Source organism: Tarenaya hassleriana, unplaced genomic scaffold (assembly GCF_000463585.1).
Source record: "Tarenaya hassleriana unplaced genomic scaffold, ASM46358v1 Cleome2, whole genome shotgun sequence".
NCBI lineage: Eukaryota > Viridiplantae > Streptophyta > Magnoliopsida > Brassicales > Cleomaceae > Tarenaya > Tarenaya hassleriana.
The window spans coordinates 5,903,433-5,921,003 of NW_010965372.1; the positions used below are offsets into that span (position 1 = coordinate 5,903,433).

General features: G+C 32.8%; 4 protein-coding genes and 1 non-coding gene across 5 annotated transcripts; 3 read left to right on the forward strand and 2 right to left on the reverse strand.

Moving 5' to 3' along the window:
* Positions 1-625: 625 nt before the first annotated feature.
* On the reverse strand, positions 626-706 carry TRNAL-AAG. Its single transcript has one exon. It is a non-coding gene; the product is annotated as a tRNA-Leu (tRNA).
* A 1,017-nt stretch (positions 707-1,723) lies between these two features.
* On the forward strand, positions 1,724-2,461 carry LOC104813318 (E3 ubiquitin-protein ligase SGR9, amyloplastic). The gene has a single exon (XM_010540883.1). It carries the CDS (start codon positions 1,724-1,726, stop codon positions 2,459-2,461), a length of 738 nt encoding a protein of 245 aa, XP_010539185.1.
* A 412-nt stretch (positions 2,462-2,873) lies between these two features.
* LOC104812551 (pentatricopeptide repeat-containing protein At1g74630) lies at positions 2,874-4,964 on the forward strand. Its single transcript, XM_010539767.1, has one exon. The coding sequence runs from the start codon at positions 2,918-2,920 to the stop codon at positions 4,847-4,849; it is 1,932 nt and encodes a 643-aa protein (XP_010538069.1). The 5' UTR covers positions 2,874-2,917; the 3' UTR covers positions 4,850-4,964.
* A 2,480-nt stretch (positions 4,965-7,444) lies between these two features.
* On the reverse strand, positions 7,445-9,311 carry LOC104812552 (mini zinc finger protein 1-like). Its single transcript, XM_010539768.2, has one exon. The coding sequence runs from the start codon at positions 9,165-9,167 to the stop codon at positions 8,880-8,882; it is 288 nt and encodes a 95-aa protein (XP_010538070.1). The 5' UTR covers positions 9,168-9,311; the 3' UTR covers positions 7,445-8,879.
* A 6,480-nt stretch (positions 9,312-15,791) lies between these two features.
* Positions 15,792-17,143, forward strand: LOC104812553 (gibberellin-regulated protein 6). The gene is made up of 4 exons (XM_010539769.1): positions 15,792-15,936; positions 16,399-16,434; positions 16,546-16,573; positions 16,695-17,143. The coding sequence occupies exons 1-4, from the start codon at positions 15,871-15,873 to the stop codon at positions 16,874-16,876; spliced, it is 312 nt and encodes a 103-aa protein (XP_010538071.1). The 5' UTR covers positions 15,792-15,870; the 3' UTR covers positions 16,877-17,143.
* The last annotated feature ends 428 nt before the right edge of the window (positions 17,144-17,571 follow it).

The following is a 17,571-nucleotide window of genomic DNA, read 5'->3' on the forward strand; positions in this document are numbered from 1 at the left end:
TATATGTATATGTAATTTTTTATTTTATTTTTAAAAAATAAATTTTAAAATTCTGTAATTTTTTAAAATTTTTTTTAAAAAATTGTGTATATATGTAAAAATGTGTATATATGTAAATGTACAAGTGTGTATATATATATATGTATATAATTATATATGTAGATATATATGTGTATATATGTATATGTATATAATTGTGTATAGATATAAAAGTGTATATATATGTATATGTAATTTTTTATTTTATTTTTAAAAAATAAAATTTGAAATTCTGTATTTTTTATTTTATTTTATTAGTTTTTAAAAAAATTCTAAAATTTTTTTATTTTTATTTTATTTTTTTATTTATTTTCTGATGTGGCTGGATGATGTGGCGAAATGTGCTGATTTGGCGAAATTTGTATGACGTGACATGCCACGTCAGCATTAAAATTGACGGAACATAACGTCGTTTACGGATATGGAGGAAATTGCAACACATTTTAAGATTTTGTGTAGGAATTTGGAAATATTTGAAATCCGGCGTAGTTTTTTTGTCAAATTAAAAATGGGTGTAGGAAATTGAAACTTTTTCGAAAATTTGTGGGGGAATATGGATTATCCCAATAAAAAAAATAAATCAGAATGTGGAGAGTGGGATTTGAACCCACGCCCTTTCGGACCAGAACCTTAATCTGGCGCCTTAGACCAACTCGGCCATCTCCACCTTGTGTTTTATTTTTTAATTTATTTATTTGATTTAAATTCATATTCTTGCATTCCCAATTTCTTTAATATTCTTTAAATTTTCTGAACCATCTGAACACCACAAAATAGTTCACCGTCGATGTGGCCGCAGTTACGAAATTCGAGGCCGTGGAACATGTTTTAATGGATACATATGAGACAGAAGGTGAATGAATCCTCGTTTGCATGAAAACGTTTCCATTGAGACAACGAATACTTGTGGTCGGATAGGCAAAAGTCCAACAAGTTGTTAATGCGTTTTGCTCTTATATTCTGTTTTTCGTTTGATTTTTTTAATGTAACAGAAATAGATTGAAGGAAAACAAAAAGATTCTCAGCTCGGATTTTAAGTCTGGGACAATGAGTAATGATATCCACGGGTTTGTTGATTCGAGTGAGTCGTATGGTGCCGAGTTCAGTGAAAGGTGGTTGTTTCGGGATCCTCTGCTATCTGCGGTGCTCCGCCCGCCGCTCAGACGGATTTCGCGGCGGAGAATATAGGTCAACGTGAAGTTGACCGACCAAGACGAGTCCTCTTCAGGTGAAGCAGCTCTTGAATGCTGAAGAACCCATTGCTTTTTTTTAGGTTTCCTTTCTTCGGGGAAACTTAATTATGGAATTAAGTTTTTTTAAAAATATTAATCCATTGATTTATTTTCCCGATAAAAATGGAAAGAGGCGTGAAAATAAAATCGAAAAGATGCGATTTAACATTATTGTGAGCCTACCGAAGATAATAAAATTGTATAATTCCTAAAAAGAAAAAAAAGGAAAGAAGTAATATTTTTCCTTTTAACGATTAGAGATAATACATGCATACGAATCTCGAATACTAATTAGAGAACGATTTGGAAACCATATTGTCTTGTAATTATAGATTGTTTTGTTTTAATGAAAGTAATTATAAATCGTTACAAACAATACCTTAAAGCCTTTAATCTTCCTACTCTCCCGGTTCTAGGGTTTACCGCTCTTGATTGCTCTTCCAAGGAACGCCATGGATTCCACCCCCACGTTCTCTTACACAGTCTCTCCTCGTCCGGCCAGCGTCCCGCATTGGATTTTCGACATCTGGTCCATCGACGTTCTCAAACGTAACATCCGTCTCTCGAGCTACGTGGACACGTCCGAGTACGACGGTGTGACCCTGCCTCTTCCCGACCGAACCCACGCCGCTCGCGCGGGCTCCATGGCTCACCTCAAGCCTTTGAATCACAACGCGATCCTCGAGATCACTCGCGGCGCAAACACGGGAACTTCAGCACGTGCAACGCGTGTCGCCTCGTTGTACCGCGCCCTGTTCGCCCCCATCACAGCCTGTCTCTACGATTTCGGCGTCACGAAGGAACTCTACGCCGGGATCTTGAAAGAGATAAGCGACTACCTAAGGAGAAATCCGCGAGAGATTGGAGGAGAGATGGAGGTGAAGATCTGGAGGACGATAACACAGACGGTGCAGAGACATGACGATCCTCATGTCGATGCATATGTCGAGAGGGTACTGCGTAGGAGCTTGTTGTTGGCTCGTCGGAAACCTGTCCCTGCGGATTCATCGGCCATCGATTCCCTCGAACAGATTAGATTTTCGCGGGAATGCGTGATATGTAAGGACGATTTCGAAGACGGCTCGATGGTCACTCAACTGCCTTGTGATCATCTGTTTCATGGAGATTGCATCAAGACTTGGTTCCAGATCAATCGAGGCTGTCCTCTCTGTCGTAAACCCGTATCTTAGACTCTTGGTGATCTTGCGAAATAGTTTGGCATATTTTTAGGATTCTACCCATTATTAGATTGTATTTGCGTTTTATAATGATCTCTATTCTTTCACTTACAATGTATCACGTATATATACATATATCTCTCCTAATTTGAATATGTGAATATTCATTCGGATTTGAGATTGGACCGTAATGGTCTGAGTGTATTTATTAGAAACGTATTTTCAGACTGATATGAAAAACAAATCAAGATGAACAAATTGGGTTCGGTTTGGTTTGTTTAGGGGTTCTTAGTCATATTAGGATTAGTGTAAAAACGAATTAAATTCGGTTTAGAAGGAACCAAACCGAATTAAACCAATTTGATTTGGTTTATTTTGGTTTGCTCTGGTTCCCGTGCGAGAGAACTTCACATTTTGACTCATACCGAAATTCCGTCGGCGATTCTCTGATGTTTTCCTCCGCCGCCGATGACTGTGACGCCTCACCATTGCATCTCCATCCTCAGCAAATGCAAGAATCTCAGAACCCTTACCCAAATCCATGCATCTCTCATCAAATCCGGCGCCGACACCGATCCATTCTTCGCGGGAAAACTGCTCCTCCACGGTGCTGTCGCCATCTCCGACGGTCTACGTTACGCCCATCGCCTCTTCCTCAGCTTCCCTGACCCAGATGTCTTCATGTTCAACACTCTCGTTCGTGGGTTCTCCGAATCCGATTCGCCGCGTAACTCGATCTTGACGTATATCGAAATGAGGAAGAGAGCTCTCGCTCCTCCCGATAGCTTCTCTTTCGCGTTTGTGATCAAAGCGGCGGCGAATTTGCGGTGTTTGAAAATTGGATTTCAGACGCATTGTCAAGCTTTGACGCATGGGCTCGATACCCATTTGTTCGTTGCGGTTACATTGATCAGTATGTACGGTGAATGTGGTAGTGTGGAGTTTGCTCGTAAGGTGTTCGGTGAATTGCCTCAACCGAATGTGGTTGCCTGGAACGCTGTGGTCACGGCTTGTTTCAGGGGAGTTGATGTTGTAGGAGCGAGAAGAATCTTCGAAGCAATGCCGGTGAAGAATCTCACGTCGTGGAATGTGATGCTTGCGGGGTATACCAAGGCTGGGGAGCTTGAGTCTGCGAAACGAGTTTTCAGGGAAATGCTGGTGAAAGATGATGTTTCTTGGAGCACCATGATTGTTGGGTTTGCTCATAATGGGAGATTCGATGAGGCTTTTATGTGTTTCAGAGAGTTGCAGCGGTTGGAGATGAAACCAAACGAGGTGAGCCTGACTGGTGTCCTCTCTGCTTGTTCACAAGCTGGTGCATTTGCTTTTGGGAAAGCAATACATGGGTTTATTGTAAAATCTGGATTTAGTTGGATTGTCTCGGTGAATAATGCACTTATTGACGTGTATTCAAAGTGCGGGAATGTCGCGATGGCTAGGCTAGTCTTTGATAGTATGCGCGAGAAGACGAGTATAGTTTCTTGGGCATCGATGATAGCAGGGCTTGCTATGTACGGTCACGGGAAAGAAGCTATTGAACTCTTCGATGACATGATTGAGTTCGGAGTCAGACCCGATGGGATATCTTTCATATCGCTTTTGTATGCCTGCAGTCACGCTGGACTGATCGAAGAAGGTGAAGAATGGTTCAGGAAGATGACGACTGTTTACGATATAGAACCGGCGATTGAGCACTATGGTTGCATGGTTGATCTATACGGCCGAGCTGGAAAACTTCAAAAGGCATACGACTTCATATGTCGAATGCCAACTCCACAAAACGCAATCATTTGGCGGACTCTTCTTGGGGCTTGCAGCATTCATGGGAACATCGAATTGGCTGAGAAAGTTAAACAAAGGCTTTCCGAGCTCGACCCGAATAATTCCGGGGACCATGTTCTGTTGTCAAATGTTTATGCCGTCGCTGGCAAATGGAAAGACGTGGCTGCAATCAGAAGATCAATGGCAGAACAGAAGATGAAGAAGAGTCCTGGTTGGAGCTTGGTTGAAGTCGACAAAACCATGTACAGCTTTGTAGCCGGCGAAAAGCGGAACGAAATCAGGGTCGAGGCTTACGAGAAGCTAAACGAGATAATCCCGAGGCTTAGGATCGAAGCTGGGTATGTTCCAGAAGGCGCGAATGCCTTGCACGATATACAAGAGGAAGAGAAGGAGGATCAGGTGACGAAACACAGCGAGAAGCTTGCACTCGCGTTTGGGATGGCGAGGTTGCCGAAAGAAACAACAATCCGGATCGTGAAAAATCTTAGGATTTGCAGAGATTGTCACACTGTAATGAAGCTGACATCGAAGGTTTATGGAGTGGAGATCGTCGTCAGAGACAGAAGTCGGTTCCATTCATTCAAGAACGGTTCTTGCACGTGCCGAGATTACTGGTAAGAAAAAGGGTTCAATTTATGAACACAAAGCCCTACTTCGATCTTCAAAGGGTCGGTCTTCTCTTTGGCCTGATGGTTCCCATTCCCATAAATAAATTTTTAAATCTTCGGCGACCGTTGTGAGAATTTTTTAATCTTCCTTCGCCGTGGAACCTTAGATTTTCCGATATCGTAGAAAATTTACGGGTTTTGCAAGTTTGAAATTAGGTTAACCAAATTTCCATTTAAAAAATTCAATTTTTTTCCGTATCATCATATATCAAAATTAGAAGAGAAATTTATTGTTAAGTATTTTTTTTTTAAATTTAATATTTAATTTCATTCAATTTAACATGTATCCCCTACTATTAATAAAAATGACGTCATTTCACGACATCATAAAAGTGTAGATTATTTACGTATCATTATAAAACCTGTAATTCAATATTGTTGGTCATTTAATATCAAAGGTTGATCCGTTTTACTAAACTAAAAAATATCAGTTAATATAAAAATTCACATAGAAAAAAGTTTTTTTTAAATGTAGAAATTCACTAGAATTTTGGATCAACTATATATTTTAGATAATCAAAAGAAAAATTCAGGTGAATACTTTAAATTTACAAAATAAAAACATAATTTGTATGTTATCCAAAGTATAAAAAAATATATAATGTCATTATATTTATAAGTCCACTATATTAGTTTTGTGATAATATGTGATTACTAGGATTCGAATTCTGGGTATAGACGATACTACACCACCTACTCGTAGCAAATCCACTATATTAGTTATTCCAAACATATGCGTACATTTTACCATTAACATGCTTACTTTGACATAAAGTTTACATACATTATCGTTTAATTAATATATCTAATTCTAGATAAATAATCAAATCGATATAATTAAAAAATAGAATGAGTGAAAAAGGACTTTCATGCAGAATTCTTTGAGATTAAAAATGAGAGATGAGTGTGGCCTTATAATCGCATGTTTTCTATAGAACTTGGTATTTTTCCAATTCAATCATTTTCCAATAAATTGTCTGTTCAAATCTGTTAAGCAAAGGTTCTTTTTGCTGGCTTGGTTGGTCCACATATATGTTTGCTTATGGCCGAATGGATATATGTATATATTCAATTCTATAATTTTCTAATACAATCAATTAAACCCAAAAACTTGTCTGTAGAATGAGCCGTGATTCACACGAGTCAATATTAGCAAACCAGTGTTTTAGTAATATATATATATAAATGGTAGGTAGTGATTATATTATTATATGAAAGAGGGAAATGGTGAGAAGTCCCATGTCATTGGGCACTTCCAGATGTTTTTTGCAAGGGCCCTAATGGAACTCCTTATCCGTCCATTACAAAACAAAAGACAGAAATGAAGACAACGAAGAAAATTCCTAAACAATAATAAGCGTGTGGGTCTCTTCCAAAATGCGCGCACATAAAAGAAAAGCCAATGTCCCTACATATATGTATGTGTATGTGTATGTGTATGTGTATGTGTATGTATTGTTCATCAGTCACCACGATGTTTTTGTCCCATATAACACCAAATTGACTTCAATTGAAATCCAGAGACCTATTGTTATCATTGTATTGTAATGTATGGCTTTTGATTGATCATTCGGGCAAAATGGGCCTTCTCCGGCTTCGACTTCTAGTCGTTTTGATAATTACTCGTCACCTAAATGTGAAGAGAGGGTCCGAATTGGCTTCACGCTCATGCATGCATGTGCAACAATGATGGAATCTTGAATGGAACGAAAAGGGACTAAACCGACTTAAAGAAAAGAACATGCCAATCAGTCTCAATAAAATATTTTTGTTGATAACTCGAACATTCACCATCCAACTACATCTCCCAAAAGAATCGGACAAATTCTGTTGAAAATGTAAGTTGGAATTCGCATATTTGTTTTAAGTGACAAAACTAACTTAAAGTGTAAATGCTTTGTAAAGTCGAATCATCACTATTTTAGTGGAGATTACATGCATTCGGATACAAAATAATAAATAAAGCAAAGCCAAGGAACACATGCAACAGAAGAACCATATATATATATATATGTTGGTCGACGAGGAAATTATGTTGTTTGAGACATTTATTTTAGACAAAATCCAATAGAAGATTTACTTTTGCTTGTCAAAAAGCTCTTGTATTGGCCAATTTAGTTGGTTTTAATATTACATATGCTTCAATAACAAAAACCAATGCTTGCATTGCATGGTATAATTGGGTCTCTTCTTTGATTGTGTACGAATTTTTGTTATTTTTTTTCTTGAAATTAATAAAAATTTCTGTCATTCTTATTGTGAAATTTTAAAGCATGTGGGAATTGTTCTTAAAGATAACTTGCCTATTTTGTATGAATTAATTCGCCTATTTCATTTATCCGTCTCTTTTTATTAATCTTTAAAACAAAATACAAATGGTCCTTTGAAATTTTAAAGCATGTGGGAATTGTTCTTAAAGATAACTTGCCTATTTTGTATGAATTAATTCGCCTATTTCATTTATCCGTCTCTTTTTATTAATCTTTAAAACAAAATACAAATGGTCCTCAAAAAAAAAAAAAAAAAAAAAAAAAAACTAGTGCAATGGTCTTTCCCAACAAATTCCAGTGGTCGCTTAGATGATAGAAAAGAAAGCAAGCTTTTTATTTATTTCTAGTTGCTTCAAAAAAAAATTATATAAAGAATGAAATAAAAAGAAATAAAAAAACATTAATACAAATGATTTGATAACATGATTGGATATGTGGGCCATATTCTCTTGCAACATATACATAACGGGAATAATACACTATTTAAATATAATTAATCAGAAAACATATTTAGATTTTCTAATTAACCAACATGATATTCAAATCATTGGTTTACTAATATTTATCTAAATCTATTGTTATTGAACATTATGTAAAAAGTCTTCACGATCAAACAAAGTTAACTATGAGTCGGATTTACGAATTTGATTTAAAAAAGTTAGCAATTAATCTATCAATAAAATATTAAAAAAAAATACTTGACAAATGAATTACTATTGGAAAATCATATTCTTTGACAACTATTAGATTCTACTAATATGAGCAAAAATTATTTTTTTTTTCTGCCAAGATTGATCATTACGTGCAAATGTTGATTTTCTAAATGTAATCAACCTTATACTATTTAGAAAAATCATAAAACATTGAGATTTGCATGGTTTGAGTAATAAAAAAATTATGCTCTCTCCTTTTGTATTGGACAAAGTGACGACCACACATGTTCATTGGAACTTGTATTGATTTGTATGTTTTTTTATGTAATATAAGCTAATTTCCATTTTCCCAATAAGAAACGCCCGTTGGGGCATTTTTTCTTCTAGTTTATATAATCTCCCATTATATCTTTTTTTTAAAAAAATTACACTCTACATTAAAATCTGTATTTTAAAAATATTTATCATAGTATTTCATACAAAAAATAAATCAGTATTCCAACAACAAATAAAGCCAAACAAATCTCATTTGGATCTTATTCATTGACATAAAGTGTATTGAAATGATAGAATGCTTTAGTGAGTCATTATATGATTCGAATCTAAACTCAAATACACCATAAAATCATTCGAAACCACAAAATAAAAATAAGTAATTATTTTCCATCGTTCGAGCTTCGCTAATTGTTGGTGTGAAATATTATACAAATTATAAAGACCGTGAAAGAAAGAAAATCCCTGAATCATGGTCCAGAACTTGTATATGGGAAAATGAACTGTATATTATAAACTTATATACACACATACACACACTCGTATCGTATACATCGATTATAAATACACACGCCTCCTAGAGTATTATAGCAAGAATCATCGTCTTCGAGAATCTTTTCTTTGACTGAAACACAATATAGATCGGCGATATGTATCATATACAAATATCTCTATATCATCAATCAGTCGATCAATTTCATAAGGAAAAAAAAAAGCAAAGGATCAAAAACCCTTTATCCCTTTTGGATTTCTGTCTTGTCCTTGTTCATTTTCTGTGTTTAATTTAAGAGACGTTAGGAGGAGAGTACTCACAAACGACCTCGGTGGCGACTTCTTTCCGGTGGAAGTTCCGGTGGCATCCGCAGGCGGCGCACGACAAGGATCCGGCGGTGCCTTCGCCGCCCTTGGCCATGAATTCCCGGCACCCGTCGACGGCGTATCCGCCTATGTTCGCCGCGTGGTTCTTCTGGCACTCGGCGTAACGCACGGTCGAGGACGACGACGAGGAAGAAGAAGATGTTGGGTTCGAGCTTCTCCTTTGCTTTAGCACGACTTGCCTCTTCTTCATCATCGAGATCGATCTTCTCGAGGGAAAACCAAAGAGAGAAGGAAAAAACCCTAGTTTTTGCTACGAGGGGGATGGAAGTGGCTCTTTGTTCATCTAAAAAGATGGTTTTGAAAATGAAGTAAATGCCTGTAATGGCCTTTACGCCCCTTTTAATAGGATCGCCAACTATACAGCTAACCCTAGATGACCTCCCTTACGGTCTTATCTTCAAATTAACTTATTTTATAACGAGAGAGTGTCATTAATATTTTTTTAACCCTAGGAGTTGACAAAGTGCCGTGAAAAATGTGGTCCTTCAAACAAATTTTCAATATATATATACAAAAGATATAATAGATTCTATCTTATTTTATATTTGGCATATATAGATTAAATTACATAGTTTTTTTTTTACAAATTAATTAAGTCATCCGTTCAAAAACTTAAATGCTTTTCTGGGTTAGAAGATTATTTTAAAATTTGGAAAATGATAAAATCTAAATTGAAAATTTGGAAGTCAAAGTGGAACAGAAATGGGGAAAAAATCAGCAGCCACCATACTTTACCATTATTTTCATGTGCATAGATTTATTTATCAAGACCTATAAATGCTGGCCAGTTCATAAAAACAGATATTAAAATAAATAAATATATTATGCCGATCTCAGTCAGTCCAAAAAAAGGCTCCCACAAGCAAGCGACATTGACAGATAGTTCGAGTACAATCGCATTAAATACATAACATTTTTTTCTTGATTTTTTTACGTCTTTTTTTGGGGTGAATATATTTTTTTTAATATACATCCCAATAAAATATTTCATGCAACTAATAAGATATTTTAAATTTTTAGGGTATTCTTAACATACAGTATATAAACACTAAATCTACATAAATAAAAATACATGAAAAATTGATTAAAAATCGATACTTAGATCAATATCATTATTTTGGAAAGTTAAGATTTTTTCTTTTAAATCTAAAAGTATCATTATTTTAAGCTCAATTTTACACAATAAATATTGAAATATATAAAAATTAATAGATACCATTTGCTTACAGAAAAATATTAGCACGTTTCTTTAAACAAGTACAAATTACTGTTTAATTGTAAATAATGTTCATCGTTTTATCATTTAGAATAATATTTTCCATTAAGATATTCGAAAACAAAACAATATTTTTATTTGTATTATCTAATGCACAAAACATATATAGAATAAACTAAATCTAGAGGTGTGTTTGAATACTTTGTCTTATGTATTTGTAAAATTTTAATTTGTACTATGTAAGAGTTCTCAAGTCAAATAAATTTAAATTTTATTTTAGAAATATTTTTATTATTTTTAAGATAGAAATTTCATATTTTATATTTTTTGTTGATTTCCAATACGAAACAAAATAATATGTATTGAAATAGTTGCCTACAAATATTCGATCCTTTAGGTCATTTCCAACATCTTTAGTTGTAATGAACTTGCATATTGAAAATTAATATCTTGGCATGAAAAAAATATTTTTTATTTCTAAAGTTATTTGTATGATTTTTTATTTTTTTAAAAAATTATTATAATTAATCAATTAAGCTTGACTTCTTATAAGCGAAGCAACAAATGTGGATCCCATTTGATATATTAAAGTTAGTACGCAAGTGGCCCATGCGACCTCGACATCAACGTTTTTCCTAATAACATAAGATTCTAATTGTATGTATATCATTCACCGGCATTTATATATCTACGGCATGTATTGTAATGCGCGTGTGTATAAAAATATAATATGTCAATTTCCAATGAAATCAAAACAATATTTCTATTTTATTATATTATTCGTATCTTTCATAATAATTTTTGTTACATACATTTATCTTTACATATATATATATATAGAGAGAGAGAGAGGTACATATATATACGTTTTATAATGACGTGTGTTCATATATATATGTGTGTGTATATATAAGGAAAGAAGGGATTATGTGGAACAAAAGCCATAATTATATAGACTGAAAGATTAGTAAAAATGTTCATTTAAAAAGCCAAAAATCACGGGAGAATGTTAGGAAGTTGATTTGTGCAAAGGAAAGTACACAGTGTGGTTTGTTCAATAGAGACGAGTCTTGGATGAAATAATATCTTCATCAATGGGTTGCTTTCATTATTAAAACGATGTTGCCTTTTCAAGTCTTCTTCTAATCATCATTTTCGCATTATCAGAAGCTTGTTAATTGTGATATCTGTATTTAAGGTTGTTAATGGTGATAGTTTTTTATTTTTTATTTTTTGGCTTTTGTGTTTTGTTTTAAATAAAATATCAGATTATTTCAGATATTCTATAATTCATTTTTTAATTAAACACATGAAATTATGTTTTTTTATTATTTTAAATTATTTAGATATAATTGAAAGAAATTTGTACCTATTATTCAGTATGAGTTTGGTTCACTATAATCATATTTTATAATTGTTTTAGTTCCTAATACATAATTGTTATTGAATTTGCAATGGTTGATGACTATTTACAAAGGTGCTAAGAAACTATTGTATTAAAAAAATAATAACAATATTAAAGTTTTTGATTTCGAATTATTCTTAGTCTCTAGACCAAGTACTCGAAATAATACATGGGTGGCCAACTACACTACCCTGTCAGAATCAAAATAATTATATTAGAATATATATATATATACACCCGAATATATATATTTTTTTATATCAAATTACATTTTTACAATATCATTTAAATCACTCATATCGATTCACTTGAGCCTAATACATAATATACTGAAAAAACTACTTTATTTTAAATAATTGAATGCCGTAAAGTTTTACAAAATACAACATAACAAAATTTACAGAATCTAATATACTCTAATCGATGAGAAATATATTAAAACACAAATAAAAATGACACCTTAATCTAGTCAGGAACCAAATAAATCGAGATTGATATATTTTGGTTCATTACATTGGCATAAAAAAATTTCTCTAGAAATAAGATTTAGAAATTATGGCGGCTCTTAAATGAGAGATTCCACTATCCTCGGTTTATAGAGTTGTATTCTCATTTTATCTATAAGAAATCGAAATTATACAACCCTATCTTCACACTAATCCTTGTACTTTTATCGTACGAGATATGATTAAGATCCAAAACTTTATTTATGATATCGTATAAATATCCCAATTAAAGATATATTTTTTTGGATATCTGAGTGTTCTGCCGAGGCACAAACTAATCCTGAGATCGAGAGTAAACTATATGCTTGTAATTACGCTCTCCTCCCAAACCTGAGCCTCGAATTCAGGGCAGAACAGACGCTTTGCGTTCCTATTTCACCGGTTGAAACTACCCAAATTGGGTATCCCAATTAAAGATTATCACATGATATATATTTGAAATGCATTGATCCATTATTAAAAGTAATCCGAATTAGAATGACAACAGAAAAAGAGATGGGATGTGTTTTCGTATTTTGTTGAGAGGACACTTTGCTTCTCACCAACCGTACCTTACTCGTGGAAGCCTCGTAGCATATTTGCCAAAACGGAGAATCTTATAACCACACGAAATTATGTTTAATCTTAGGATATAACGAAAATATGATTGAATTTGTTGTCTCGGCATATATATATATATATATATCATATAGTTTTAAACTTCTAAGGCCAAACTTGACACGACCGCCACCAAGATGTATAATAAAAGAATTTAGCCCATTAATATAAAAAGTGGTTACATATAAAATCTTGTCATAAACAACTGTAGAGATATTCTATAATATATTTGTTAATAACAATTATTCAAATGAGCACTAATAATAATCATGGTATCATATGGATCTAAATTTGATGAAGTCCATTCACAGCCATTACATATCCACATTATACTTTAAAAAAAAAATACATATTTTCAGTGTTTTTTTCTATATATACAAAGGTTGGTTTTAAATTTGTAATGTATATTGAGAATCGGGTCTACACCAATAGTTTTGGGAGTGAGGAAATTATTGCATTCAAACAAAAAGAATAAAAACCATTACAAGAGAGGACCCAAATGATTGCGAAACTATTACATATTATATTGGAAAGGCTAATACACTCTGCCATATATACTTTTTCTTGTCACTGTCACTCTTTTTTCTTTCTTTTTTTTTAAAAAAAAAATTGAAGAAACTTTAGTATATATATATTGGACATTTTTTCAATGAATATTCTTTGTTTAACTTGGTATGCATAAACAAATGAAGAATATGAACTTGAGCTAATGGCATCAATCAAAGCTATAATATATGTCTATATATAACAGTGATTATACAAGTGTTGATGTTAGTTTATATAAAAACAACTAAAACTAACTTTATTCATGTTTTAAAATTTCAAGACAATAAATTTTAAATGAAAGGATATCTTTTTTTTTTTACTCTGTATTTTCATTTACACTCTAGATGAATTTTAGAAAATAAGAAGGGAAAAAAATAAATCAGAGAATAAAAACAACATTTTGGGCTTTTGGGCTTTTTCTTCTAAAAATTTTAAAATCGCCGAAATTGGACCCATAACAGAAGGACGTTTTTGAATTTTTTCAATTTAGTCCTATTGTTTTCAAATATATCTGGAAAATCTATAACTTTTTATTTTGTCGAAAAATGCCTGTATTCCGGTGCACCTGTAGGCAAAAAACGTTAGAGAGGTAATGACGTTAGGGTTCGTATATATAAAATTGGGAGAAATTTACAAATTAATTATTATTTATATAGATTACAAATTTATGTATTTATTGGTAAGGATTTAGTAAATCAATGTATTTACTCGAGATTTTATCTTATTATAAAAAAAAGGTATGAATTAACTTCAATATCATTGTTAAGTCTAACCTTTACTCCTGTAACTCTAATTATGTGAAAAACTATAACATCAAATTTGGAAATATACAATATGCCACAATTCATATGAAAAATTATCCATGATATAAAACATGAACGTGTTCATTCATTGCCTTGGTTCCATATATATATATATATATATACAGTTCAAAACATCACATGTAATATAACCACAATGTACACGAAGAAATATGATCCGTAGGAAGAATATTGAAATATCAAACATTTCGATAACAAAAAGTGCTAATAAAAAAAAAAGAGATAATCTTCCGAAAAAGGGCACTCCGTTAGATACGTATGGCGTCCGTTTCAAAGGTCAGTGTAGTAACATGATCTCGTATCTTTCAGAAGAAAAAAATCATTTTAAATTCCACACTTTTTAATAAAAAAAATTATAATTAAAGATAATGCTCTTTATTGCAGAACCAAATAAATGTGCGAGAAAAAGACAACCCTTATTGTCTTGCAGAAGAATGTGAGGGCATGTAGTTATGATGAATGTTAATAAGTAATCAATTATTTGTTATAAATACCTCGATTATACGGATAAATATCGTCCAATATAAATGCAATATAATTTATGATAAATAAGAAATTTTTGGGTTATTTTTTTTTATGTAAATTATTTTTTTTCTAGAATATACTTATATTGCCTTCCGTACTTATATATATATATAATAATAATAATAATATGCAATTTTATCCATTTGCAAAAGCTTTTACAGAATTTCTCTTAGTTTCTTCAATCAATTTGCTCTCTCTACCCCCATGTGATTGCACATGCAGATGCAACTGCCTTATGTATGCGCCGCCCACTTTTTATCTTCTTCACTCTCCGATCATTTTCAACGGTATTTATCTTCTACACTCAAACCCACTCAAAGCCCCCTAAGTACACCCTATACGATATTGCCACGTGTCATCAGTTATAAGAATCTGTTTCACTTGCGTGTGCGCGATGCAGTGGATTAAAGACGATGGGCCAAACTGAAAACTGAAATTGCGCTTTGTTGTCCGTGGTCGGGCCCACGCAGTGTTTTTGGTTTTCCAATGCGCCTCGTCTGTTAAATTACGATTTTGCCCTGTGTAGTGTGGTATGTTAGTTAGGCCACTTGAAGTCTCTATTAAATGACATTTGTATATGATGAATAAACCTATATTATATATTTCCATTTTTATCGTATCCTTACGTGAAATAATTTAAATTCTCTTTAAATTTTTATGAATTGGATAATAATTCACATTTTTCCGAATATTCTGCTATTTTCAGTGTAAAAAAAGAATGAATTGTACATACAAATTTCCAAGCACTTTGATATGTATAGTCTATATATATGTGTGTATATTGTACAAATTCTTTTTCTTCAAATGAGACGATTATCCATTTATCAAATAGAAACGTTGTAGATGGCTACTTGAATATTATACAAATTTTAAATACAATATTTATCAATATCACATCATCATCATTGAAAAATTCAGATAATTATACTGCACAGAGAAAAGGAAAAAGTTTCGTGCGCTTGTATTTTATTATTTATATAAATTATGTACGCTAATAATGTATTGAATATATAGAGAGTTTGTATAATACTAGAATTTATCTATTTAAAATTATTTACCGTAATTGTTTTTGAGATATTTGTACGAATTATGGCTAAAATACAGAAAAAAACTCGGCGATAACCGTTGGGTTAATATATCTTCCAATTATCCATGGAGCGCCTACAAAATATCTATTTATAGCCAACACAAGTACCACTCAAAAAGCTCAAACTACAACTAAACCTTCACCTCTCTCTCCCTCTCTCTCTCTCTCTCTCTCTCACAAAAGACAAGAGGAAATGGCAAAGCTCATAGCTTGTATCATCTTCCTCACTTGTCTCTGCATTTCAGTGGTTATAACTCCGGTGAGTATATAGTAACATTTCCAAGTGTTTAGCACCAATGATTAATTGTCTGATCCAACATTTAAGACTAATTAATTAACTGTAAAGTTGTCTTTAATGTGCCCCGATACATTGGGTTGATTAGTGGCAACTAATGAGTATGAAAATGTTGTACAAATGCCACTACATTAAGAAACTCATACATGTATGCATAAATATCAGCATTTGGACCCCTTTAACAAAAAAAAGAAAAGAAGAAGATGTTTTAAACCCTAGATGCTACATGATGCTCTAAATCCATGGCATATATATGTACACACATGATGTGTGTGGTCAATATTAATCTTTCCCAAGAAAAAAAAAGAGCAATGATGTGATTATCTCGCTTATAAATGGGTCTTAATTAATTTCATTTTCTCTGTTTTTCTTTTTTTTCCCCCTTATATTAATCGTTTTATTTATTTCTCACTAATTATTTTTCAGATTATGGCAAAAGAAGCAGAGTACCACCTTGATAGCGTAAGTATTTGCATATTAATTTTTTTTTATTAGTATTTCATTTCTTCTGTACTTTTTTTTTAATGTTTTCGTTTGCTTCTAATTAATTTCATTATTTGTTTTTTTTAACAGTATGGACCCGGAAGTCTAAAGTCTTCTCGTAAGTAATCCAACCACGTAAACTTTCTCTTTTTCATTTTTGTGTGAAATATTCTTAAAGAAAAAACAGTAGATGATATTCCGTAAAAAAAACAATTCACCGTGGTGTGTGGAATGACCAGAATGCCCCTCGCAATGCATAAGGAGGTGCGGGAAGACGCAGTACCACAAGCCGTGCATGTTCTTCTGCCAAAAGTGCTGCGCGAAGTGCCTCTGCGTGCCGCCGGGGACTTTCGGCAACAAGCAGGTGTGCCCCTGCTACAACAACTGGAAGACCAAGAGAGGTGGACCAAAATGCCCCTAGGCCTATTCACTCGTTTACCACATCTAATCTTTTTTCATATATATATATATATCTTTCAATAGCTCTGTATTTTTATGTCGAAGCATCAATATATATATATATATATATGATGGAGATGGGCCTTTGTCATATTGAATCTGTTTGGTTTCCTGGCCTTTGTATCAATTAAGGAATATAAATTTCGAGTTCAGAATTTTCATTTTTTGTTGTACCCATCAATGTATTTACTTGTCGGCAAATTCGAATCACACGGTAGTTGTAAAATCATTTATATTTACTCTTGAGTGGACCGCCATAAATTTAAATTCCGTATTTACATGTACTATGAAAAAACTATGTATATATTTTTATCAAACTAAAAAATGAAAAGGTGTTTTCTTCTTTCAATTCAGTCTGTCTTATGTCATAATGCAAAAAATATTTAAAAAGGTTGGCCATAATATATTCCTGCAAAACAGACAAACAAATAATTCAAAAATAATAATAATATATCAATTTCTATAAAACAATAAAATCTTAAAGGAATATAAAATTATGAAACGAATGACAAATTCATCTCGTGGACAAAAATTATAGATTTAATTCAGTAAAAAAAGGAAAAAAAAATGCAAAGAGGGCTTTTCCTGTCAGGATTCTTGGATCCGTATTGTATGATTGTAGAAGAGAGCCCATGAATCAGACCCTGTCTCAGCAAA

Bases quoted from the DNA above. Each gene is read 5' to 3' on its own strand.
- LOC104812552 (XM_010539768.2), bottom strand. From the start codon at position 9,167: ATGATGAAGAAGAGGCAAGTCGTGCTAAAGCAAAGGAGAAGCTCGAAC.
- LOC104813318 (XM_010540883.1), top strand. From the start codon at position 1,724: ATGGATTCCACCCCCACGTTCTCTTACACAGTCTCTCCTCGTCCGGCC.
- LOC104812553 (XM_010539769.1), top strand. From the start codon at position 15,871: ATGGCAAAGCTCATAGCTTGTATCATCTTCCTCACTTGTCTCTGCATT. The intron at 15,937-16,398 runs GTGAGTATATAG...ATTATTTTTCAG, and splicing joins TTTCAGTGGTTATAACTCCG to ATTATGGCAAAAGAAGCAGA. The intron at 16,435-16,545 runs GTAAGTATTTGC...TTTTTTTAACAG, and splicing joins CAGAGTACCACCTTGATAGC to TATGGACCCGGAAGTCTAAA.
- LOC104812551 (XM_010539767.1), top strand. From the start codon at position 2,918: ATGACTGTGACGCCTCACCATTGCATCTCCATCCTCAGCAAATGCAAG.